Source organism: Lathyrus oleraceus, chromosome 7 (assembly GCF_024323335.1).
Source record: "Lathyrus oleraceus cultivar Zhongwan6 chromosome 7, CAAS_Psat_ZW6_1.0, whole genome shotgun sequence".
NCBI lineage: Eukaryota > Viridiplantae > Streptophyta > Magnoliopsida > Fabales > Fabaceae > Lathyrus > Lathyrus oleraceus.
In genome coordinates this window covers 185,813,896-185,841,070 of record NC_066585.1, presented here as the reverse complement: position 1 = coordinate 185,841,070, position 27,175 = coordinate 185,813,896, and the positions used below count along the sequence as shown (strand labels likewise).

The window sequence follows — 27,175 nt, the reverse complement described above, 5'->3', positions numbered from 1 at the left end:
GGAAATTGGAGGATACACCCCAGTTCTTCTACATTAAGCCCATAGTTTTGATTAAAAACCGGATTTGAGAGTACCATAATGGTACCTCGGTCCATCGATATACTTCCTTTACAACTTAAAATATAAGGTGCTAAGGAACTAAAGACTAATGCAATCAAAGGTAGGCGCTTCCTATTGCATGAACTCTAGTAAGTCGGTCGAATGGAACATCTTATCTATTTCCACTTTCAAACCAAGAGTAGTAAGGGTGTCCTCACAAACATACCTCGATGGAGTAATCCTCCCCTTGACGAGCGTTGAGTGCCTTTGTGCTTGCAAGTCATCCTCAAAGATGATGCTATGAGGATTTTATGAATGGGAGTTTCCCCTCTTACGAGGTCTTGATGTCTCTCCCACTGGCTTTCCCTTGTAGGCTCTCTTTGGTGCCATTGGTGGATAAAGTTTTTTTGAGAAAATTGGAAGTGAATAATTTTGAGAATTTACGCCCAGAAGTAGGCTTGGGATGGTGAACAAATAAGGTTTTGTGAAGATGGTTTTGTGGTTGGGGGTAATATAAGGCTAAAGTTGGAGGCTTTGTGATGGATATTAATGGAGTTTTTGGGAAGGTTTGGAGAAAAGTTGAGAGAACTTGGAGAAGGTGAGAGAATTAGAAAGAGAATAAGTGTGGTAATGATGGGTTAAAATTATGATTTGGTGCATTTAAAGAGAATTGATGGATGATGATTGGTGAGATTGAAGGTGTGTGGGGTCCCAAGAAAAGATTTAAAATTGAAAAAAATTACAAATTCAAAATCTCCCTATGCATGCTCTGGTACGCCCAGTAGCATGTGCTATTGTCGCCTATAGAAGGGCGTTAGTTCCCTAGGCACAATGTTGGCATAATTAGGGTTTTTTTGGGTTGGCCTGCTACGACCCATAGCAAGGGCTACTGATGCTCGTAGTAGGCTATTGACAGAAAATTTTGATTTCTTGGGCTTTTGGGGGTTTTCTTCCGGGCATGATTCCACAATTAGTTTTCTCAATTTTTAAAACAATTTAGCACTGATCCGACTTCATTCTTGCAAGTTTTTTATTTACTGGAAAAAAACAAATTAGTGCAAAAAATATGGGTTTTCTCCCACAAAGCGCTTTGTTTGAGGTCGTTTAACTCGACTACTACACCCTCAACTCAATAGGGTGCCTCGTTCAAATTGGAATCCTTAACACGTCTGTTAGCCATTGAAGGGACCCAATTCACTCTAGACATCCATGTTATACAACATTCTTCTTTTCTCTTCCTCCTATGAGAAGGCTCATACTTTAGGTTTGGTTTTTCACAGACTTTCTCTTTAATTTTATTCTTATCCTTAGACTCATTCTTATTTGGCCTTAGACGAGCCTTATTGTCCTTGGACTTACCATATTTCTTAAAAGAAACATCGAGGCCTTGGTTAGTTGAGATAAAATTTTCCCCCAAGGCTTCTTCATAACCCTTAGCTTGGGTGTCAACTTTCTTAACCTTAGTACCATCAAGAAAATTCTTCTCCAACTTAATGGTCAGAGGATATTCCGCCGGTTCTCTTGAACACAACCGCTTAACAAATCAACCAAACAACAAAAGTTCCTCAAATAAGGGTTCTTCAATAATTTTGCTAAAATGAATTAAATTCTCTCATCAACTACCTCAAAGGTTAACTCCCCTCTATTGACATCTATGATGACCCCCACCGTAGCTAAGAAAGGTCTTCCTAAAATTATATGGATTTGAAAATCTTCATTTATATCCATTATCACAAAGTTCACTAGCTCATAATACTCTCCCACTCTCACCGGGACATCTTCTAGCACACATATGGGATACTTGACCGATCTATCGGCAAGTTGCAAAGACACATTGGTAGGTTTCATGTCTCCCATATCCAACTTCTTACACAAAGATAAGGGCACTAGGCTAACACTAGCTCCTAAATCACATAAAGCTATCTCAAAGTCCATGGTACCTATATGACAAAGGATAGAGAAAATCCTCGAATCTTTGAGCTTAGGGATAACCATGTTTTAAATCACAACACTACTATCAAAGGTCATGGCTATGGTCTCATGGTCCTCTAGCTTTCTTTTATTGGAAAGGATATATTTTAAGAACTTAGCATAGGAAGGCATTTGGGTTAGCGCCTTAGTGAAAGGCACATTGAGGTGGATCTTCTTAAGAAGTTCTACACCTTTTGAATTGGGTCTCCACCTTGGCTTTCACAAGCCTTTATGGGAAATAAAACTTTGTAAAATATTATTACAACTAAATCATCGTTAAATATAACCTCTATTTGTTTCATCATAATTAAATTCCTCTATTTGTTTCATCATAATTAAATTACGACTAATCTATATATACCCTCCAAAAACTTGAGACGACTCTGAGAAGAAATGTTTATAACTAATTAAATAAATGTGTCATTTGAATCGTGTAACCTAAAATCAACGGTAGAGATTAATTGTAGTAAAAAAAACTTTGATTATATAAATACACTCATCGGTTTGAAGTTGATCATGCAGCTAAGATTTGATTACAAAAATTCTAAGGTGGAATTGCATTCCTAATAGTACCTCTCTCCTTTGGCTTTTATTGGACTCTTCGTTACTACTACATCTCACAAAAAGTGTTGGAAAAGAAAAGAAAAGAAAGCAACTTTCTCTGAATTATTTATTTATTCACCCCCACTACAAATTACTAAAGGTCATTGCTTGCTTGCTCAAGGTATCTAACAACCAAAGAGTTTCACATGGTGGGGTGTGACATATCTCTTCCAATGCCAATGAAAGCTACACATTTTAATTTTTGTCACATAATTAAAGCTACGTCCTTATTAAGATGTGGTCCATCTAAAATCCATCTAATTTCTGTGCATTATTTCACTTTTCTGACTATGTTTTCATCTTGTTTTCCATTAACTAAAAGCATTCTAATAATATAATTTTCTAGGGAGTTTTATTTGATTTGATTTGTAGTTGGTCATTGGTCTGTTACTAGCATTAAAATGAAAGAAAATATGAATATTATTCTTCATATCTACTCCTCTTTTTTATGGAAACAATGTAGTAGAAGCAATTTCATTAATGGAAATGAATCATGATTTATGAAATGTGAATTGAGAATGAGATGGATATTTAGTAAACCCTTTATTTACTTAAAGTCAAGCAGTTACAATAGTATCTATAATTCACTTTTAAGTAATTATAAAGTAATAATTAAAATTTACTATTCTAAGATTTCATTGCAAGATACTTTTTTTAATGAAAAAAAATGTTAGTATGGCCATATATAATTAAACTGTTTTAAGGAGACAATGGAGGTAAAACAGAATAGCTAGATGAGTTTGTTACATCCTTTTGAACCCTATGTTGAATTAATCTTATTCAATTCCCAAATGCATATAAGAACAAAACAATGTTTAGAAGAAACACTTTCCATCCTAAATTCCTAATGAATTATCCTCCATTGTTTCCCTTCAACACACACCTCACATGATCCCACCTCCATCTTTTTTATATCACACCCAACTTCTCTTTTCTAATTACCCATTTGCACTAACAAACAAGAACATTACCCATTATAAACAACGCCTCTAAAGGGTATTTCAGTAAATGCACTCAACTAGACTCCATCTCTGTATCACCCGTATCAACTGTAATCTAAGGATAACCTTAGATCTGCAAAAAAGAAACTCTCTCTCTCTAACTCTTTCTCTCTCTAAAATCTCTTCTTAAAGTAACTGAATCCAACGTTTTCTTGCCGGGATATTCTGTCTTCCTCGCCGGAAATGGTTATTCTTAGCAACCACTGAGGACGGAAATGGGTGATGAAGAGTTAGACAGAGAATCCGAACTGGCGGGAGTACCTACCGGAGCTACCCGTCTCCGGCGAGCTGTGGAACTCATTTGTTCATTACTTTCTCTTTCTCTCTCGATCAGAGTCTTCGCCGGAAAATGGCAACTGATTCGGAACAAGCTTGAGGAGCTTCATTCGGGTTTAGTCTCCGCCGAGAATTGCGATTCCGGTGAGAACCCGTCGCTTTCGAGGTTAGTGACTTCGATAGTTGCGACTGTTAATGAATGTCACGATCTAGGTCAGCGTTGCGTCGATGTTGCGTATAGCGGGAAGTTGTTGATGCAGAGTGATTTGGACGTTGCGTTTGCGAAGCTTGATGGTTTAGCGAGGAGGCTTTCGGAGATATATAAAACGGGGATTTTGACGAATGGGTTTGCGCTTGTTGTTTCAAAACCGAGTCTTGGTGCTTCTAAAGAGGATATGAGGTTTTATGTGAGAGATGTTTTGACGAGGATGAAGATTGGTGATTTGGGTATGAAGAAACAGGCTTTGAGGAATCTTCTTGAGGTTGTGGTTGAGGATGAGAAGTATGTGAAGGTGATTGTTGTGGATGTGGGTGATGTTGTTCATGTGCTTGTGGGGTTTCTGGGTTCTGGTGAGGTGGAAATTCAAGAGGAGAGTGCTAAGGTTGTTTCTGTGGTTGCTGGTTTTGATTCGTATAAAGGGGTTTTGATTAGTGCTGGTGTGATTGCGCCTTTGATTCGGGTTTTGGATTGTGGTAGTGAATTGGGGAAAGTTGCGTCTGCGAGGTGTTTGATGAAATTGACGGAGAATTCGGATAATGCTTGGGCTGTTTCTGCTCATGGTGGTGTTACTGCGTTGTTGAATATTTGTGGGAATGATGATTGTAAAGGGGATTTGGTTGGTCCTGCTTGTGGTGTGTTGAGGAATCTTGTTGGTGTTGAGGAAGTTAAGAGGTTTATGGTTGAAGAGGACGCTGTGTCGACGTTTATAAGGCTTGTGAAATCGAAGGAGGAAGCTATTCAGGTGAATTCAATTGGATTCATTCAGAATATTGCCTGTGGAGATGAGTTGATTAGGGAAAAGGTGATTAGAGACGGTGGAATCCGAGCTTTGTTACGTGTTTTGGATCCGAAATGGTCGTATTCTCTGAAAACGAAGGTAATAGCAATGAGGGCTATTGAAAGTTTGTGTTTTACTTCATCCAGCTCTGTAAGTATTTTAATGAGTTATGGTTTTGTGGATCAATTACTATATTATGTTCGAAACGGCGAAGTTTCAATTCAAGAGTTGGCATTAAAAGTGGCATTTAGATTATGTGGAACATCCGAAGAGGCTAAGAAAGCAATGGGTGACGCCGGTTTCATGTCAGAGTTTGTTAAGTTTCTGAACGCAAAATCATATGAAGTTCGCGAAATGGCAGCCGAAGCACTCTCTGGCATGGTCATGGTACCTAGAAACCGGAAGCGATTCGTGCAGGACGACCATAACATAGCCCTGCTTCTGCAATTGCTTGATCCAGAAGAGGGAAATCCAGGTAACAAGAAGTTCTTAATCTCAATCTTAATGTCATTGACAAGTTGCAATAGTGGAAGAAAAAAGATTGTTAGTTCAGGTTACGCCAAAAACATAGACAAATTTGCAGAAATTGAAGTTTCTTCCGATGCTAAAAAACTTGTCAAGAAACTATCCGCAAACCGGTTCCGCAGTATGTTGAATGGAATCTGGCACTCATGAATGTAGTTCATTCATCAATCATTTTTCTTTTATTTTTTAACTGTATATTTAATTTACTCTAGTGTCTTACAAGTTTTGCTAATTTGTTTATCCCTCTGGAATATGCTTTCTGTTATAAATTTCACCGGCCTAGTCCATGAAAATAACAGTAGCACACACCATTATGTTGATTGTAATCAGATTTATTTAGTGATGATACCATAAAAGCTTTGTTGTAGATTTTCTTGAAGATACTCTACTCTACCATTGCTGTGATGTGAGAGAATTCTAACATATAGAAGAAACAGAAAAAGAACATAATTACTTGTTACAGTTATTTCTCCACCTACCTAACTCAGTTTTTGTTTGGAACTGTTACAAAAATGTTTTATAGTTGTAAGCATTGTGAATAGTGTGGTACCACATGGGAGAAGACAAACATCTACATCAATCCTTGGTAAGCATGTGAGTAGTGTTGTCAACATTGCATTTCTATATCCAGCATTATATATTATAAAGCAGATAGTGATTGATGAAGTTTCCATCTGTAATGTTTTTTGTCTCTTTGTAAAGTTTTGTACTTTGTGTTCTATCTATCTACTTCCTAGTTGTTTATTCATATCAAGGTTGTAAACAAACATGACATTTGTCCACATGTTTTTTGCTTGTGAACTCTTTAAGATAAGATCACTGAATGATCTCATTAATCATACATCATTATATAGTAATTTACATTACTCTTGTGTTTTTTCAATTACTTTAACTTTGCTTTAAGTGATTTGTGGTGTGAATTGTGAAAGTGCTAGCTCCTAAAAGTGGGAAATTGTGTTCATGTTGCGTGTATGCAACCAATGCTTGTGAGTGGAGAATGGGAAACATGTGAATATGTAGAAATCAATTAGGGTGATCTAGGGGAGCTTTTAGCTATAGATGGGGCATGGAAGGCTTGGGAATCTCGTGTCTTGAAACAATTTTCATGTTTCCCAAATCAATGAGATCTTGAAATATGCTGGTACGTGTACTTTATTTGGTTCAACCTATGTTCTTAGAATCAAACCGGAAATTGAACTGGTTCAACCTGACTTGGTTCCTTTCTATGGGAATGTGAACCAGCTACATTGATTCGTTTGTGATTTTTTATTATTTATTCCCTCACAAGAATTTGTTCCAATTCGGTTTGTCCACTTAAATACACCCATGGCTTTTCTACTTAGTTTTCTTTAGACTTTGGGTCGTTCAAAATGCTGGTGAAAAGTTTTTGGGAATTTCTTACCCTATAGAAATCTCAAATGTCTCTCTCATTCAGAAAATATATTTTTATGTGCACCCTGAGTTTAAAATTTAAAAAAAACGCTTTATTTGAGGATTTTTTTTTACAAAAATAACCCAATTTTTCAAGGAAATTTCCAAAATACCATTAGTTTAAAAAAAAATTCCAAACTATCCCATTTTTAGGAGGAGGCGTCGATTCAATTGGCAACTCCTCTTAAATACTTAAATGGAGGCGCCAATTGGATTGGCCAGGGCATGTGCTCTAGCCAATCCAATTGGCGCCTATGTGTATAAGTTGATAGGAGGCGCCAATTGGATTGATGCCTCAGTGTAAAATGCAATTTTTTTTTGTAAATGGTATACGTGATAGATAAATTTGAAATATGACCAATTGATATTAATAAAATTTGCCGTTTACACAAAAAAAGCTTAATGGTGATGATCGGGATCACCTAACCGAACTCCGGTCCCACGTCCTCTAGCTACCCTAACCCGTGACCCTAACCCAAGTTGATGATTCAGTACCGGTGTTTGAGCATCTGAGGGGCTAGGAGCGTCACTACCAACTATAGGAGAAGGTCTGTTGAGGTAGTCAGACAAGTCGGCATGGTCTCCAGTATGCATCGATGGTGTACCGCCGTAGCTGAGTTCATGACCCATGCCAGAGAAGTTGGGTTGTGGTTGACTCATTGATGGACGACCGGGACGGTTGAAGGGAGACATGGGTGTGAACGATGCGTCGAGGAAAGGTTGGAAAGGTTGTTGGGGTGTTTAGTAGAGATAGGGTTGTTGGATGTTTTGATTTTGTGAGGTTTGAGCTTCTTGGTTATGGTAGGAGGAGGGGGGTTGGTGTTTAATGATCGTTGGATGTTCTGGCTAAGGCAACTTTGGTAGGGTGATCGGGTGGGTGCGAAGCGATGTTAGGTTGATGGTCAATTTGTTGGTGGTGGTATGGGGTATGCTCTTGGTATTGGGGTTGGGTGTATGACATGTTTTGGTTGTATGTTTGTGTGTTGGTTGAACATAACGTTTGACGGACAGAGGGTTGTGTGTATCCGGTCTGACACTGTTGTTGGGGGTTTGATGTTGAGGTGTCAGGTGTGTAAGTCATCTGGCGTGGGTCGTACAAGTACATATCCTCGACGATGAACTGAAAATCAACCGGTTTGTACCAAACCATATAAGTACGACTTGGTTTTTCTTCAGTTGGCATGACCGCGTCAATTAAGACATGGTCATGGCGGTGCTTCCATTTGCGACACTCCGATCTTGCGAAGCTTTGCCATGGATTGAAGTTCCATTGATCGTTAACTTTGCGCAGATGCCATTCTCCTAGGCTAGCTGGGGGATCTGGGATGTTTTGGGGCATACTGAACTGCAACTTCACACGATCATTGTTGTGCATCTCCACGGTTGTGAACCGTATTATCGGTGTGCATGCAGTCCATACGGTCGCGTCTTCAGCGTTGACCTCATGGTCATGATACAAATTAAGGTATGGACGCCAAATGAACTGAAATGTGAAAGAAGATAGGATTATAATCTAGGTAGAAGAAGTTAACAAAATATAACGAAATAATTAAGTTATTATCCTTATGCCTGTCGGTCGAAGGTGGTCCAACAGATTGCGATACTGAGTAATACAGTGTCTTGGACATCTGTTGTAACTCATACCACGTGTAGACCATCTACACCAAAAAGTCAAAAAATATTAGTTAGAGATAATAATCTTTAAAGAAGTAAGTAAAGATAAAGCAATTTAAACAACTTACTTTTGTGCATACGGAAATGTGAAAGGGTTGTTGTTGACGGGTGCTAGGGACGGTAGTCTTGACCAACCCCATCCTTGTAGCAAAACAACACATTCAGAAAATGTAGATGTGTCTTTGTGTGAGTTTTTGCACAAGGAGCTATGAGATATGCTAGACAAGCAGATCCCCAATTGTAACTTCCTATTCTATCTACATGTCTAAGTAAAGGTAAATACATAATATGCATGCTAGAACCACTACCTCCGGGAAATAAAAACGAGCCAATTAACAGCATAATGTAACACCTAGTTTTTATTATTCGAGCATCTTCGGTAGAATGCTCATCTAATTATAAACTATTATAGTACGACTTAAGGCGTGAAAGTAGTATACCTTGACCTCTTGCGTTATCATCTAACAAATCAGTCTCCAAGAGATCCATGCAAATTGAATTTGCATAGTTGGTTTTACCACTAACAACCTTACCTTTAATTGGCAGTCCCAACAGTATGTAGACGTCTTCTAACGTCACGATACACTCACGGGTTGGGAACCAAAATGTGTGAGTCTCTGGTCGCCATCTTTCGCATAAAGCTAGAATGATTTTTTTATCTACGGACCAAGACAAAATCTTGCTTATATGACCAAAACCGGCGAGTTCAACATAAGGTTGAATCATCGGGTCCATATGGACATATTCGTGGACCCGAGTCCAAAACCTTGATACATCCTATAAAAGAAAGAACAAAAAACTTGACTAAGTTGGTATGTTAAAATAAAAGGGGGTTGGTGAAGATGAAAGAAAAAAAGTTAACAAAAGAAAAAACTTACATATGTTGCGATGTTTGCAACCGTTCCTCTATGTGATTCGCCCATTGTGAGGATAGACATTTTGTCGGGGGGTTGGTGCAGATGAAACTACAAGAAGTTGTTGCAGATGAAATTCTAGAAGAAGTATTGTAGAAGAAGTAGTGTGAGTGATGGTGTGGAAGAAGTGTTGATGGAGTGGATGTATTTATAGGCAAATGAATGGGAGCATGAAAAGTCGTGCTTACATGGTGTTTCCAATTGAATTGGCGACCATGTACAACCTTTAAGAGGTGTTGCCATTCAAATTGGCGCCTCCATAGGGACATACATGCAAGACCTATGTCTGATTGCTTGGTTTCGAGGTCTGCATGCATGCTTTGACAAGGTGTCGCCAAATGGATTGGCGCCCATGTGCAAGGAATGAATGGGGGCCAATTCATTTGGAGTGTGTGTCTGCATGTCTGACACGTGGCTGTCCTCTCTCTTGCATGCTGAACATGTCACTTCTTAGTAGCTTGCATGGTTGGCACATCATTTCGTAGTAGCTTGCATGTGCGACACGTCACTTCGAACTAGCTAGCATGTGAGACACCTCACTCCCCTATTTAAGTGTCTTACTATCAACATCCAAGACACTTCACTCACATTCATCTGCAACAAGAAAATAGTTTTCATCTGCACAATGTCATCTTCACCAAAATATAGTGTCAACGTTCATTGCAACAGTGAAACATATGAGTCTGAGTTATATGGTTTTTGTTTTCGAAACACTAATACCATTAGACTCACGATCAAGAGAAATGCAACCTTCTTGCATTTGATAAAAAGAATACAATCCTGTATAGGATTGGGTATTGTGTCAAAGATCACGTATCAAAATCCAATATTTTTTGAGAATAGTCAATGCAATTTTCCCCCCTTAAGGTACGAGATGATGAAGATGTTGAATACATGTTTGTTAGTCTTGAACATTCAGGCTGCAACTCTATTGAGTTGTACATTACTCTTCAACCATGTATACCATCTCAGCAGTCTCAAATAACCAGTCAGGATGAATCTGGTGAATTTGATCCACAATGGTCAGATGACGTCAACCCAGAAGCAGAAGTAGAAGTGGACGTAGTTGATGAAGAAGAAGAGGAGACCGAAATACAGGTTGATCAAATGCTGAACAATGACATTGAAGATGATGATCAACCACCACCAATACCTCTTAGTTATGTCTACAATCCGCCTCAACATATGACAAATATGGATCTACACGACGATGAAATATCCAACAGTGTTTTCTATAATCCGTATCCGAGATCAGAAGGCGAATTAAAGGTGGAAGACATGTTTCGTACCAAAGAAGAATGTGTTCTAGCTATCAAAAAATTCCACATGAACAACTCTGCTGATTTTATAGTGAAACACACTGATTCTAGAAGGTATGTTATCGAATGTCATAACATGCGTTGTAAGTTTCGTTTGGCTGCGTCTTACAAAAAGAAAAACGATTCTTGAGAGATCGCTTCAATAAACCCATCTCACAGTTGCATTGCAACTAACGTTGAATAAGATCACCGTAAACTAAGCGTTGCATTGATATGTCAAGACATTCTGCCGTTGGTTAATAAAGACCCATCAGTGAAGGTGAGTATAATTATATCCCATATCAAAACAACATATAATTATACTTAATCTTACAAGAAAGTCTGGATTGCAAGGACAAAGGATGTTGAACAAGTATTCGGCAACTGGGAGGATTCATACAAGGAATTGCCAAGGTTTTTATGGGCACTAAAAATATATGTCTCAAGAACTGTGACAATTATGGAGACATTGTCAGCGATGATGCCAGACGGAACCTGTGCTACAGGTAATAGAATCTTTCACCGTCTCTTTTGGGCATTTGACCCGTGCATCAAAGGTTTCGCATTCTGCAAACCTATTATTCAAATTGATGGCACTTGGTTATACGGAAAATACAAGGGTACTTTGCTCATGGCGGTTGCACAAGACGATAACAACAATGTCTTTCCCATTGCGTTTGCTCTGGTTGAAGGTGAAACGGCTGGTGGATGGGGTTTCTTTCTTCGACATCTCATAACGCATGTGGCTCCACAAGCCAATCTCTGTTTGATTTCTGATAGACATGCTGCCATTGAGAGTGCCTACAACAACCATGACAACGAATGACATGATCCTCCTTCTACCCATGTCTATTGTATCAGACACATTGCACAAAACTTCATGCGTGCTATAAAAGATAAGAATCTTCGCAAGAAGGTGGTGAATGTTGCGTATGCTCTAACTCAGCCGTCATTTCAATATTATCGTGATGAAATTAGACTGTCTAATGAAGATGCAGGGAGATGGCTAAATAACATACCAGTAGAGCAGTGGACAAGGGCATTTGACAGAGGTTGTCGATGGGGCCACATGACAAGAAAACTTGTGGAATGCATGAACGGGGTATTCAAAGGAATTCAAAATCTGTCGATAACCGCCTTGGTAAGGTCGACCTATTATAGGTTGGCTTCTACGTTCGCAATCAGAGGTGAAAGATGGAGTGCGGTGTTAATGTCCAAGCAAGTATTCAGTGAGTGTTGCATGAAGGTCATGAAAGAGGAGAGCATCAAAGCTAGCACACACGCTGTAACAGTATTTGACCGTCATAGGAAAAATATCAGCGTCCAGGAAACAATGGATCACAACGAGGGGAGACCAAATTTAGCCTATGTTGTTAGACTAAACAGAAGTTGGTGCGTTTGTGGAAAATTTTAGGCCTTCCGCATTCCTTGCTCCCATGTCATTGCAGCATGCACTTATACTCGTCAAGACGCTTACAACCATTTATCTGATGTGTACAAGACCGTCACCGTCATGAGTGTATATAATCAAAGCTTCTCGGTACTACCAATGGAGGAATACTGGCCTCCATATGAAGGTGATATAGTTTGGCACAACTACGAGATGCGTAGAAAGAAAAAAGGAAGGCCAAACAACACATGTATCAGGACAGAAATGGATTCCACAGATAAAATGATAAGATTATGTAGTATCTGTCGTCAACCAGGACACAACAAGAACAACTGTCCAATCGAGGAGCATCATCTGGGTCTTAAGCTTTTTGTAACATTGTATTTCTGTAACCTTCAATCATTATATATCATTAAGTTTTTGTTACAACGAGGTTCACAATAAACATCAGTACAAAATAAGCTATCTGAAAATAGAAATATTTCTAACTGATTACAAAAATCAAATTGATGTCATCTCGATCAAACATCATTTCCCTAGCATCCTTATCAGTTTTCATTCGCATCCAACCAAAGATACTGTCGAGTCTCTCAATACTTCTAATTTTTTCCCCTTCTGGTATTTTCCCATCTAACCAACGAACCAACTCCCTCTTCAGTTGATCGAACGTAGTGATGTTCCAGAACAACATCATCATTTGAGGTTTGTCTCTCGCATAAATCACCTTTCCGTATCGACGATGAACACCAAACATGATTTCCAAATGATTAATTGAGATGTGGAACACTGACTCACACAACACATCTATTTATAACAAAAATATTGCATTTTACACTGAGGCGCCAATCCAATTGGCGCCTCCTATCAACTTATACACAGGGCGCCAATCCAATTGGCTAGGGCACCTGCCCTGGCCAATCTAATTGGCGTCTGCATTCAATTTTTAAGAGGAGTCGCCAATTGATCTGGCGCCTCCTCCTAAAAGTGGGTTATTTTTGTAAAAATTTCTCATTTGAGTCTTAACTCATGTTTTTTCAAAATTTATTTTGAACATGACTCGTCCATATACACATGAATTCCTCATTGAAACGCTCTCATTTTGGTATAAGTTGATCCAAATATGCATTTTCGAACCCATCCATATACACATGCATTCTTCACTAAAACGTTCTCATTTTGACATAAGTTGATTCGGAGATGCATCTATATATTTACATCATATAGAATTAGGAGATGTATTTTTGTACTTACACCCGACAATAATACATATATTTTTAGAGATGTACTCATGAAATTGACGATGTACTATAGCTATAGTCTCATATTTACGGTCCGTATGTTGCCAACAACATAAACAACTCGGCACCACCTTGCACCGATTCATCAACTTGCTTAGCAGACACAAACCAATCTTCCTTAGCACCAACCTCAGGAAAAATAACAGTCTTCTCAAAACAATTGATATACACCCGATTAAATTCTAACCAACACCATCCTCGAATCCGACCTCTCTTCGGGTCCAGGAAAAACACAACATCCTCAAAACAGGTTAACTAGCCAACACTGCACTCTTGCATGCAACAACATAATGTCCAAGCTCGATACAATTAGAACATCCAAGATAAGCAGGCGCTTCTCCCCCACTTATTTCATTCCCAACCTGCCAATGGAAAATAAAACAAGCATCGACAGTGTTCTCACACACATGTCGCATACTAGGGAACAACATAATTAAACAACCTGGCCGGACGGACCGACCTGCTCTGATACCACTAATGGTATCAGATAAACCAGACAAACAGTATCGATCGTGTCAGATACACAAATTAAATACAACGGGATTGAAAATCCTAACGACTATTGACCAACTGGTCGACCAGACTCTGATACCACTAATGTAACACCCCTTTTTCTATCCCAAAATACTTAACATATAATCAGAGTAAATAAGCACGCATATAAACAAAAGGGCGTCACATCGACGTTTTCAAAAACTAAAAGCTTTCAAAAACCAAACATCATTCCTCATCAATATACAATACACCTGGTCATTGAAAATAACACATTTCAATTATCATGAATATTCACGAATATGCGTTCGCAGCGGAAAATAATGAATACTCATGCATTTCATCAAATGATCCATATCCCATACCATGATCATCTCTCAATCATCTTTTCAAAATAAACGAAAACCATTGTCGCATACGCGAAAAACAACCGGCGGGAGAAGACACAGAGCCGCCACCGTGCGTTATTTATCCCAAAGGAGGGAAAGGAAACGCTCGAAGTAAACCTGAAAAAGGGAAAGGAATGGTCTTACGACCAGAGATTGCAAGGTACGGGAGTCGGTTACGCAAGGGGAAGGTATTAGCACCCCTCACGTTCGTCGTACTCGACGGGATCCACGCTAAAAAAGAATAGAATAAGGTTGCTGACAAACTGCTCAAAAACTGCACACACTGGAACAAGCACAAGCGAAGGAAAACGGAGAAAAGGGGACTCGGCAGGATGTCGCATCCTGGGCCTACGTAGTTTGTCAGATACAAACATCAGAGTCGACGTAGTTCGGGGAAATGGGAACGTGCTCGCTAGGACATCGCATTCTATGCATACGTATCTTCTCTAACCAGAGTAAGAATCAGAGCACTCGTAGCTCGGCTAACGCACGCCGAAACAAAACGCTGAAAAAAAAAGACGCTGAGACGTCAAACGAAACACACAATAGGAAACGGAATGCCAATCAATGGACTTACATCCAACTCCTAACAAACAAACGCAAACAGGAAACAGAATGCCAATAAATGGACTTACATCCAACTCCTAACAAACACACACGAAAACAGAAAACAGAATGCCAATAAATGGACTTACATCCGACTCCAAACAAAGAAAGGCAAACAGGAAACAGATTGCCAATAAATGGACTTATGTCCGACTCCAAACGACAAACGAAAAGAGGAAGGGTCTCGATTGCAACGAGGGCAAGAGAAAAGGAAGGTCTCAATCGCAACGAGGGCGAGAGAAAGGAATCGCAACAAGGGCGAAAACCAGCAAGGATTAGTGTTAGTCGTCAGTCAAACTCGGCAAGACATCGCATCTCATGCCTACGTATCTCATCGGAACATGAGAATCAGAGTTGCCGTTGTTCGGCTAAACTATTTCTACTTGTTTGTGTTTTTTAGGTGAACAACGTCACTATGCAATCTACCGGATGCTCGACCTTGGGAGACTTACTCACCTGTAGTAGAAGGAGTCAACGTGTCCTTAAGGGAAGATAATGTTTGTTTGTGTTTTAGGAATGCTCACGCAAGAAAGGAAGTCCTAGACGAAGGAAACGTGCTACCTTAATTGACATGCAAACGAGAGACTATTCAAAGTCTAGCAATCCTATGGGGATACAATCACACCACACAACACATACAACATGAAGTAAACACACCAACAAGGGGCTCAAACATCAAGGGTGAGGCTTTAGTCAAGGGGTCATATCAACCTCGACAAACAAGCCGGGCTTTAGTCAAGGGGTCATATCAACCTCGACAAACAAGCCAACTGGAAGGGTATGCTGAAGCTCTTAACCACTGACATTGACCGTCAGGGTGAGCAGATGAAAGGTAATGAGGATTGGACCTCATAGCTCTTAACCCAGGCCTGGGTGAGCTTCAATCAATGAAAACATGGGGATCCAGAATGAGGGACCCTACTCCACTTGACTGACTCTATATACAAGGATCTTGGGTTAGGTTCAAGAGCCCCAACACGTAGTGCGAGCATAATGAACGACTCAAACGATTAACAGGGGACTGACTGCTAGTCCCTTCTATCTGTCAATTGTCTCTTCACTTAGGAGGACTTAAGTATCCATGCCTCGACAAGGAGGTCTTGAGCACAAAAGTAAACAAACACAGTCATTGCCTCTTAAGGAGGACTTCAGCCAAATGCCTGCCAAAAGAAACGACAGGGCTTCTAGACTACATGGAGTTAGAGGATGATTACCTAGGTGGTATGCCAACCACAAGCAAAGCAAAGCTCAAGCAATGAGCTAAAAGCGACTAAAGCACCTGTACAAAAGTCAACCAATCAGTATTCACATTCAGACAAACCAAACAGTCAACAACAGTGTTACAACCAATATGCACACAAGGAAAAGATGAGTACAAACCACTAGTACCAAGACTAGGGTCAAAGGTAAAGCAAAAAGTCAAAACAGCAGCTAATATTCAACATGAAGCATATTTATTTAAGTAAGAACATGTCCTAAAAAGGACCAAACTCAAATCCTAAGGCAAGTCCATCTAATGATCATGCTAAGGCAAAGGCAATCACAAAGCACACAATTGGACATTAAGAGTAGAAATTCCATATTAAAACAGAAATGAATCAAATAACCATGGAAATTTTTATGTGCATACAACATGTTAAACACAAGCATCCTGCAAAAAATTGGAATCAGAAGAGATCAAATGTCATGTGTAAGACAATGAACAAGAGCAACACCAAAATGTGTGACACACATTGTCACACCCTACATCCATGTGTCTAAAACAGAGATGGAAAATGCTAAAAATGCCAAATCAATTCTCAAAAATCAGGCAACATGTTTTGAATGAGCATATTAAATTTCATGGCAATTGGAGAAGGTATGAGCATTTCACAAATCATTTAGCAACACATGTCACATTTGCATACATGTTCAAATAAAAAAACACATTTAAAATTCCAGAAATGATAAAATCATGAAATTACAACCACAAAATGATAGACATCAAGATGGACATGTGGGAAAAAATTGCATTCAATTTGGATCAATATTCTATTTTTTATGAATTTTGGAATGTGATGAAAATAATGAAATAATGTGGGAAATCATGGAAAATGTTAATTGAAAATGAAATGAGAAAAAAAACATCAGGGAGGATCGAACCCAGGGCACATCAAAACGCTGTCGTTTGGACTAAGGAAATCAAAAGGAAATTAAAATGTCATTCGCTGGGAATCGAAGCGAGGTATGGAACACGTTTGGATCAAAACGCTGTCGCTTCATTAAATGAAGTGGCGTCCCAGTCAGAGTCCAGGCGCACGTGGAACAGGTTAAGGCCAATGGTTTTGCTACGTAGGAGCCACACAAGCGCTGATAGGGCAAAACCCTAGCGCTTTTGCAGACGGTGGTTGGGACGGCGGTTTCCACCGTCTCCTTCAATGAGACGGTGGTGCTATAGTGCACACACATCCAAAAATTTCCAGAATCCAGCAATATATACATGGTTAGAACCGTCTCGATGCCAGGAGTAAGAATCTATCATTATTTTCAACTAAAAGTCCATGGATAATGCAAATCGATCGAAAACATTTTTAACATACAAACTTCAAATCAACATAACTCAAGCAATATTCATCCATTTTCAAAAGTGTTCATATCAGTGTAATCAACATTCAAAGATCTACAATATCATGTGCATAAAATGAAGAATCATGAGGATCGAATTTCTAACCTCTTGAAGAACAGTGAGTTGAAAACGCGTGCTACAGCTCTCTCCAGCTCCAGATATCCTTCCTCAACCTTGCTATGAAGTCTGGGACACGAATTAATGCTTGAATTGGTCTGGATCTAGCTGAAACTCAAAACTCCATGTTCATGTGTTCATGCACAATTTGCTTGATTCTTCACCAAAACCTTCAATCCACAGCTTGAATCTTCATCAATCACACTCAATAAACCAGAATATGCCAGAAAATTACTATGCTATGTGAAGAATTTTGAAGTTTCAATTTGGAGAAAATTTGGAGGGAAAGCAAATTTGAGATCTAGAATGTGATGATCCTGAAAATTCTGTTATGCTTAAGCTTATATACCATGTACTAATCACCCTCAAATGATAATTAGGCAATGGTTAATGAAAAATTAGTGAGAATGAGGTGCATGGCAAAATTAGCAAAAACACCCTTGCATGGTGAAAGCATACGTGAACAGTGCCATGTGAGGGCTCAAATTCACTTAAAATCATCTCATGCACATGTTGGAATTGGAATTAAACATGTATGATGCACCAAATTTGAATTTGGCATTTTCCCTCCAAAATGTTCATGCATGGGCAAATGATTATATGAGATAATTTCATGCAATGCAATGTTGGATTTGGAAAATATGAATCACAAGAAGCATAATGAAAAAAGAGTGGCCTAATTTGGAGCTTTGGATAAAAAGTTATGGCATTTTGAACTTCCAAGCACACTTTGCAATCATTTGGCCATATCTCCTCAACCATTCATCAGATGCTCATGATCTTGGACTCTTTGGAAATGGGAGAGAAAGATCTTCAACTTTCATGTTGGACAAAAATTCATTTGAAGCTTCTTTGATGTTGGAAAGTCAAGTTGAATGTGGTCCAAAAACTTGCCATTTTTGGAAACTTGAAATTACAGGTCACTTTCCATTTTGGGAAACTTTTGATCTGACTTCAAAATCTTCAATGTAGATGTTTGACATGATGAATAAACTTATTTTGGACATGAATGAAGTGTCTAAAACCATTTCTCCACCTCACAGCCCCCAGTTGACTTGCAGTTGACTTTTATGGGCCTCAGATGACCTGGACATGTACTGATGATTTTGAGCCTCTAACACTTGGTCAAGTTGCTTCAAAATGAACCTTGATTCATATAAACTCTTTTTAGAATAGCCATGTGGCCTTCATCTCAAGGAAAAGCTTGCTCTTTTGCACTGATGAATCCTCTTGATGCCAATGTGAAATGCAATGATGCAATGCAAGATGTAATGATAAATGACCTAAAAAATGAAATGTATGCATGAATGGGGGGGGGGTGCAAATTTGAGGTGCTACAGCTGCCCCTATTCAATCAACTGGGAACCTGGACGGATGAGAGCAACGACTGTCAGACCTTCAAGGTAAACAGGGATTGAATACCCAAGAACCGTAGAATTTGCACTCTGCGGGGGATGAAACGAGGAACAGTCGACTTGATATACACTGATATCAAGGAAAGCGGGGCCATTTACCGATGGCGGCTTCAACAACAGTCGACTTGATATACACTGATATCAAGGAAAGCGGGGCCATTTACCGATGGCGGCTTCAACAACAGTTGACTTGATATACACTGATATCAAGGAAAGCGGGGCCATTTACCGATGGCGGCTGGTGGAACAGTCGACTTGATATACACTGATATCAAGGAAAGCGGGGCCATTTACCGATGGCGGCTGGTGGAACAGTCGACTTGATATACACTGATATCAAGGAAAGCGGGGCCATTTACCGATGGCGGCTTCGACTGGGGAGGAACAAGATGTTTACAACTGGAACCAGACAAGACGTTTACCGATGACTCTACTGGGGATTTTGATATTTATCAAAGAAAGGATACAGGACCAGACATTTACCGATGACTGGGAATAAACTCGACGTTTACCGACATCGAAAGAAGATGTTTACCGACACCAAAAAAGGGCGACCAGACATTTACCAATGACTTGGAAGGACTCGATGTTTACCGACATCGAAAGATGATGTTTACCGACACCAAAAAAGAACGACCAGACATTTACCGATGACTGGGAAAAAGAAGAATCATAACCAGACATTTACCGATGACTGGGAAAAAGGATCCACAACGAGACATTTACCAATGACTGGGAAAAAGAAGAATCACAACCAGACATTTACCGATGACTGGGAAAAAGGACCCAAAACCAGACATTTACCGATGACTGGGAAAAACCTCGACGTTTACCGACATCGAAAGATGATGTTTACCGACATCAAAAAAAAAAAGGCGACCAAACATTTACCGATGACTGGGAAGGACTCGATGTTTACCGACATCGAAAGATGATGTTTACCGACATCAAAAAAGGACGACCAGACATTTACCGATGACTGGGAAGAACTCGATGTTTACCGACATCGAAAGATGATGTTTACCGACATCAAAAAAGGATGACCAGACATTTACCGATGACTGGGAAGGACTCGATGTTTACCGACATCGAAAGATGATGTTTACCGACATCAAAAAAGGATGACCAGACATTTACCGATGACTGGGAAGGACTCGATGTTTACCGACATCGAAAAAAAAGTACGACCAGACATTTATCGATGACTAGGAAAAAAGAAGCCCCGACCAGACGTCAACGGACGAATGGGAATAAACTCGATGTTACGGACATCGAAAGATGATGTCTACTGACACCAAAAGAAAGGAGACAAGGAGACCCACGTGGGGATCAACACGACACCTACTGGTATCATAGGGATGACATCTACATATGTCAAGATAAGGCAGACACTTGCCGGGGACTACACTGGGGATTTTGAGCTTTCCTTCCACGGACGGGTGAGGAGATAAACCTCTTTGGGGATTACCAATCCTGAATGCTGTCAGGAGCAACTGCCGCAAATGTGCCACACAGATGTTGAAAAACGGTTCACCTCTGCTAGGGATACGATCCAAGCCTGCAAGATGCAAGGGGAGGAAAACTCCTGTTGGCAAAGCAAGTGATCACTTTGCTGAGCACACAATTCTGATTCGATCTTCCAACTCTGTGGGGAGACACAATAATTCTGCTGCGGATACTTGCTGATCTGACATTTTCGGAACGACAGAGAAACCCACTCAACTAGGGAGTCACTTGTTGGGAGAACACCAACCTCTCAACCATGCCGGGGAAACCAATTCTGAAATCGACCCAAATGACCCACCGTCACGATGCTAAACTCCTCGGAACAACATCTTCACCAACCAGCTCAACCAATTCTTGAATGGTAACCACGGCTTAGGGCTAGTTTATGCTTGCAATGCTGATGCATGAGTTTTTTTCCAGCGTAATGCTCCATAACCATGGAAATGCTACACAATTAATGATGCAATATGCTATGCTTATCTAAATGATGAATGCATAAAAACACATCCCCCTCCGGGGACTCTACTGGGGAGCTCGAGGAACTCTGCCGAGGAACTCAATGTCACTCCCATCTCCACCCTGCTGGGGAATAGCGCTGCTGCTGGGGAACAGATAATCCTCACTGGGGAGGACCTCCGCTGAACTCGATCCGCTTGGGGACTTTGCTGGGGGGAAAACAAACAATGCCCACCTCCGCTGGGGAAACAACAACCTTCAGACTTGCTGGGGAAATAACATTCTCAAACCTGCTGAGAGAAACAGCAAACTTCAGACTAGCTGGAGAAACAACCCTCTCAACCCTGCTAGGGGAAACAACAAACTTCGGGCTAGCTGGGGAAATAGTAACCTTCAGACTAGCTCGGGAACTAACATTCACAACCCTGCTGGGGATTACAACAAATTCCAGACCTGGCTATTGAGGAACAAACCACCCACAGACACCTCCGCTGGGGAAATAGCAACCCTCAGGCTCGCTGGGGATTACATTCTCAACCCTGCTGGGGATTGCAGCAAACTTCAGGCCTGGCTGCTGAGGAAACACTGATCTCGGATCCGCTGGAGAGATAACGACCTCGAACCTGTTGGGAAGATACGACCTATTGGACACGGAACGCCCGTCGATTCGTCAAACACTGGCATTCACCATCCAACCACAGTGTCAACGTTCCACTTTTGAGAGCTCCCAGACTCATCTGGTCTCTTCTGATTCATCGCCTTGTATTCTCGGCTTTTCTCTGCTTCGAGACAAACGATCTCCTCAGATTCGGGCCAACTCTCTAGTTTTCAGACTTTGAAGAGTCTTCTTGATTACCTTCTAGGATCGTCGCCATTCTTTCGTCGTCTTTTCACCGTTATTCTATCCCTCGTCCCTGATTGGTCTCTACGGGGATCTCTTGTCAAAACGCTTCACATCACTACCTGCAAGTGAGTGAAAACAACCAACAGCACCTGCAAAAGAGATCGTTAGACAAAAGCGTGCCCCAGGCGTGCCAAGATTTCAACACCTAGGTCACTCAAACTTCCGAATAAGATTTCACGTTTTCAATCTTGTAAATATGCATCGGAAGGGACCTCTATGTCTCAAAATGCAAAGATTCTTTATCAAAGCAAACAGATGTTTTTGCAATCAAAGCGGTAATGAAAACAAAAACAAAATTATTTGACTGAACATGCATTTTATTGATTGAAAAAGGTGGCTCATGACTGAGCAAAACACCGGAAGCAATCCCTGAAAAGAGGTAATTGCACACAAAAGGAAAAATCTATCCTAATGGCAATGTGAACCCGTGATCTCATCGAGTTCCAACTCGGTTACACCCCTTATGTCCTCAAGACTCTCCGTGCTTTCTGCCTTCTGAACAAGACGCTTCCGACCGATCCCTGCCGGGGTTGTCCAGGTGTCTTAACCAAAGCACAAACGATCATGCTGGACGCAGTTGTTCGTTTCATTCCCTCTTTTGCCTGGACCGCCCTTTCGGGTTTTCAGTCCACCGGGATACCCTTTTTTGCCCAAGCCGCCCTTGTGGGGTTTTCGACTTGCCTGGTGTACAGTTTTTTCTTTTTATCCCTAATTTTTGCACGAACCCTTTTCATTTTTTTTTCGGTTCACCGGGATGCCCCTTTTTTGCCTGGACTATTTTATTCTTTTCGTCCAGCGGGTCTCTTATACGAAGTATTTTTTAACTACGTCCGCATTCACAGGGAATGGAAAAATCCTCGCCATCCATGGTCGTCAACAACAAGGCTCTGCCAGAGAAAACCTTCTTGACCACGAATGGGCATTCATGATTGGGTGTCCACTTGCCCCGACGATCGTTCTGAGGAGGAATGATCCTTTTCAACACCAGATCTCCTACATGATACACACGAGGTCGCACCTTTCGGTCAAAAGCACGCTTCATTCGTCGTTGGTGCAACTGCCCCTGGCAAATGGTTGCCAGCCTCTTTTCCTCAATTAGGCTCAACTCTTCGTACCGGGTCCTTACCCACTCTGTCTCTTCCAATTTCACATCCATCAAGACTCTCAATGACGGAGTCTGGACCTTGACTGGTAACACGGCTTCCGTCCCATGCACGAGCGAGAACGACGTTGCCCCAGTAGACGTACGCACCGAAGATCGATACCCAGGATACAAGCTTCATACTCAGCCACCATTGTTGGTGCATTCAAATGTTATCCGGGCAGCAAAAGGACCGTGGGATCCCCTTTGGCGTAATCAAAGCATCACCAACTCCACTACCATTCTCATTAATGGCCCCCATCAAACATCAGAATCCGTTCGGATTCAGGGTTGGGCCCCTCCTCCGGGATCAGTTTCTCATAATCTTTCGATTCAAGAACCACGATGTCCTCATCCGGGAGTTCAATCTTCATCGGTTGATAATCCTCCATGGGTTGCTGGGCGAGGTACTCAGACAATACACTCCCTTTTATTGCTTTCTGAGAGGTATATTGAACATCATATTCAATCAAAATCATCTGCCCTCTCGCAACCCGTTCGGCCAATGCAGGCTTCTCATGCTGGCTTCTCGAATACATACTTGATCGGATCCCTCTTGGAAATCCACAAAGTGGCATGAACCAGCATATACTGTCTCAGTCGGCGATCAGCCTATGCCAAAGTACAACAAGTTTTCTCGAGCAGTGAATATATTGTTTCACAGTCGGTAAACTTTTTGCTAAGGTAAATTGCATGCTCTTTTCGACCAGACTAGTCATGCTGCCCCAGTACGCACCCCATAGATCCCTCGAGGGCTGTCAAGTACGGAATTAATAGTCGTTCCTCCACAGGAGGCATCGATCGGAGGTTCCTGCAAATATTCTTTTATTTTTTTCAAATGCCGCCTGGCAATCATCATTCCACCTGACCGTTTGATCTTTTCTCAACCACTTGAATATGGGTTCACACGTGGCTGTTAGATGAGATATGAACCATGAAATGTAGTTCAATCTACCTGAGAAACCACGAACCTCCTTTTCTGTTCTCGGTTCAGGCATATCTTGTATTGCTCTTTTTTTTTTCTTTTCTTTTTTTCTCTTTTTTTTAGCAGGATCGACCTCGATTCCTTTTTTCCGCTCACAATAAGCTCCAGCAACTTACCGGACCGCACTCCAAAAGTGCACTTATTTGGATTCAACCTCAGTTTGAATTGTCTCAACTGGTCCAACAACTTGGCCAGATCTACCAGATGCCCCTCTTCTGTCTGGGACTTTGCCATCATGTCATCAACATAGCGTTCGATTCCACGATGAATCATATCATGAAACAAAGTCACCATAGACCTTCGATACGTGGCACCGGCATTCTTGAGACCGAAATGGCATCACCTATAGCAACAAGTGCCCCACGGTGTGATGAACGTTGTTTTCTCCATATCATCTGGCGACATTTTGATTTGATTATAGCCAGAAAAGCCATCCATGAAGGAAAACACCGAGAACTGAGCCGTATTATCCACCAACACATCGATGTGAGGTAATAGGAAATCATCCCTCGGGCTAGCTCTGTTCAAATCTGGGTAGTCCACACACATTCTCACCTTCTCATCCTTTTTTCGACACCGGCTTCTACTTCACTGGAGGACAATCTGCTCTCAATGGTAGCTTGTGCACAACGCCATTAGTATCCAACCCTGGCATATCTTGATACGACCAGGCGAAGATATCAACACACTCTTTCGACAGTGCTACCATTCTGCTCTTGACCTTTGCCTCCAAAGCGGCCCCCAACTCTCACTTCCTTTTTGACCACCTCGGTGCCTGGATTAACAAGTTCAACTAGCTTCTCGTGCGATTGAATCACCTTCTCCTCTGATTTCAACAATCTGGCTAATTCCCTCGGCAGTTCACAATCTTCTTCGCCTTCTACTTCGGCATGATAGATCGGGTTGTCGAAGTCATACAGAGGTGTGACCGAATTGTTATCAATGAGATCAGGAGAATGATCGCATCTACATGAACTTTGATTCATGCATTGCTTTTGAGGTCGGAACGAGACAAATCAAAAGGAATGAAAATGAAAATAAACATTGTCATTTTTATTTTTTAAAACTGCAAAAATAAATGAAAAACAGGGAACACCGCTTTTACTACAAAAACATCCATTTATTAATGATGCAAAATGTTGCAAAATGAAACACATGAGGTGGCCCTTACAATGGACCAATACATTTCGGGCAAAACGTATGGATTTCATGCAAACAGAATTGAAAAACAGAAATATTACTCTTCATGATGAGTGACAGTGGTGATCTTTGAGGCCTTCCAGTTCCCTGGTACGCACGATTTTATCCACGAGTCCAGCTCGCAGTCACTGTCAATCTCTTCACCCACCGCACAGGCGTGACCTGGATCCCGCATTCCAGCACTGATGAACGTGAACGGTTGACGACATCCTCTGTTTTGCTCAGACGAGTCTTGGCCTTCCTGATAACCAACCCCAAACCTATCTGCTTTCACCGCAATGTCTACCATTCTTCCCCAGCCTTGGGCTTCTCCGCTTCTCACCACTTCCATGGCCTATTTGTAAGAAGAAATGGACGGCTTTTTCTCTTTCTCAACGACAATGGCGTTCTCCACCTTGACGGTTTCAACTGCCTGACATGGTGTTTCACATGGTTCACCGTTCATTTCCACCTCCATCATTCTTTGAATCGTTTCCCTCATCATTACACACCCATTTGTAGCGACAGCCGCACAACAATTATCACAACCAGGGAAGGCTCCACTCTTCATCAGATGTCTCTGGACCACAGACATTGGAGTTCTTAACTGATTCACGTTCGTCTCCTCCATTTTTCTCTTGTCATTTGACATCACGTTCACCCCCATAGGACCATGCATTGGCACGGGGTCAGCATTAACATCCGGTGTCGGTGCAAAACTGATGGCTTTAGAATCCACCAAATCTTGAACGACATTCTTAAAAGCTCTACAACCCTCAACATGGTGTCCGGGTGCCCCAGAATGGAACTCGCACCTGGCGTTCTCATCGTAATTTGCAGGCCTCCGATTTAGTCCTACATGAACCAATATCCTCGGCTGAACTAACCCAAGATCCCTTAACCTCTTAAACAGAAGGGTATAAGTCACTGGTGGCCTATCAAATTGACGATCCATCGTCCCTCTTTTCACTTGGCACCCAACTTTCTGTGCTCTCTGTTGAGGTGGCTGTTGTTGCTGTTGGACAGATTGATTACCAACAGGAGTAGTCACTGTAGCAGCATACGGGTGGTAACGATCTTTGCCATGTTCCTTTCTGGTATGCACACCACTTGATTCAACCTACTTCCTGTGCTGACCATTGCCACAGAGCTTCTTTACTCCGGACGATGGAGCGTTCCCTTGGATTCTCTCCATTATCAGCCAGTTTTCAATCCTCTCCAACCTCTCAGCAATTGCTTTCTGCCCCAAGGAGAGCCCTTGCACGACATTGAACAACTCCCTCATCATCTTTTTCAATTCGAGAATGTCGGCGTTGGGTGGATCCATCAGTTTGGGTTTATTGCGTCTAGTAGGGTGTCTGAGCGAACGAGCTATGTGCGGAGGAAGATCCGGTGTGCGGGAGCAGTGATTCCTCTGTCAACCAAACAGGTTAGATACTGACACCTACAAAACAGAAAACAGGTTAATATGACTCACACCTCAATGCAATGTCTATCCGTATAAGGAACATTCTGTCATTCGATCCTGGTTTCATCGAGACAGATAATAATTTGACAATAACATTCTGACATCAGGATGTCTCTCAACCAGAATCTCAATCGAGAATGTTCCCTGAGTATGGATAGACATGAGTTTAAATGCAGATGAATGAAAAATAGGAATGATGCAGATGCATGAATGCAAGTCACAGTGCCATCCTCCAAGTCATTTGAACACCCATCAAGTCTCTAAACCGGTCACAGTCATCTGAGGGCCCATGTAACCACAAATCCAACTCAGGGGTCCCGAAATAAACGGAACCGGTGGATATATCGCCATCATCACAGGAGATCCACTGAATGGACGACAACAGGATCCTCTGAACACCAATCCTCAAATCCAACCCGGGGATCCGAAATAAACGGAACCCGTTGGTAAGTACCACGGACAGAACTCTGGCGTCTCAGAAATAAAGACCCATA

The 27,175-nt window shown here is 41.2% G+C and overlaps 1 protein-coding gene across 3 annotated transcripts; it reads left to right on the top strand.

Annotated features, from left to right (window-relative positions):
• Positions 1–3,399: 3,399 nt before the first annotated feature.
• Positions 3,400–6,279, top strand: LOC127100726 (uncharacterized). 3 transcript variants are annotated; one of them, XM_051037991.1, is made up of 2 exons: positions 3,400–5,363; positions 5,937–6,279. In XM_051037991.1, exons 1-2 carry the CDS (start codon positions 3,830–3,832, stop codon positions 6,173–6,175), a joined length of 1,773 nt encoding a protein of 590 aa, XP_050893948.1. In that variant the 5' UTR covers positions 3,400–3,829; the 3' UTR covers positions 6,176–6,279. The 3 variants fall into 3 exon arrangements, with proteins under 3 accessions (XP_050893948.1, XP_050893949.1, XP_050893950.1); XM_051037993.1 differs by having other exon boundaries at positions 3,409–5,363; positions 5,782–5,954; XM_051037992.1 differs by lacking the exon at positions 5,937–6,279 and having other exon boundaries at positions 3,408–5,780.
• Positions 6,280–27,175: the final 20,896 nt, after the last annotated feature.

Excerpts from the sequence above, each read along its gene's own strand:
- LOC127100726 (XM_051037991.1), top strand. The coding sequence starts at position 3,830 with ATGGGTGATGAAGAGTTAGACAGAGAATCCGAACTGGCGGGAGTACCT. Across the intron at positions 5,364-5,936 it reads TCCAGAAGAGGGAAATCCAG|TTGTAAGCATTGTGAATAGT; the intron begins GTAACAAGAAGT and ends AATGTTTTATAG.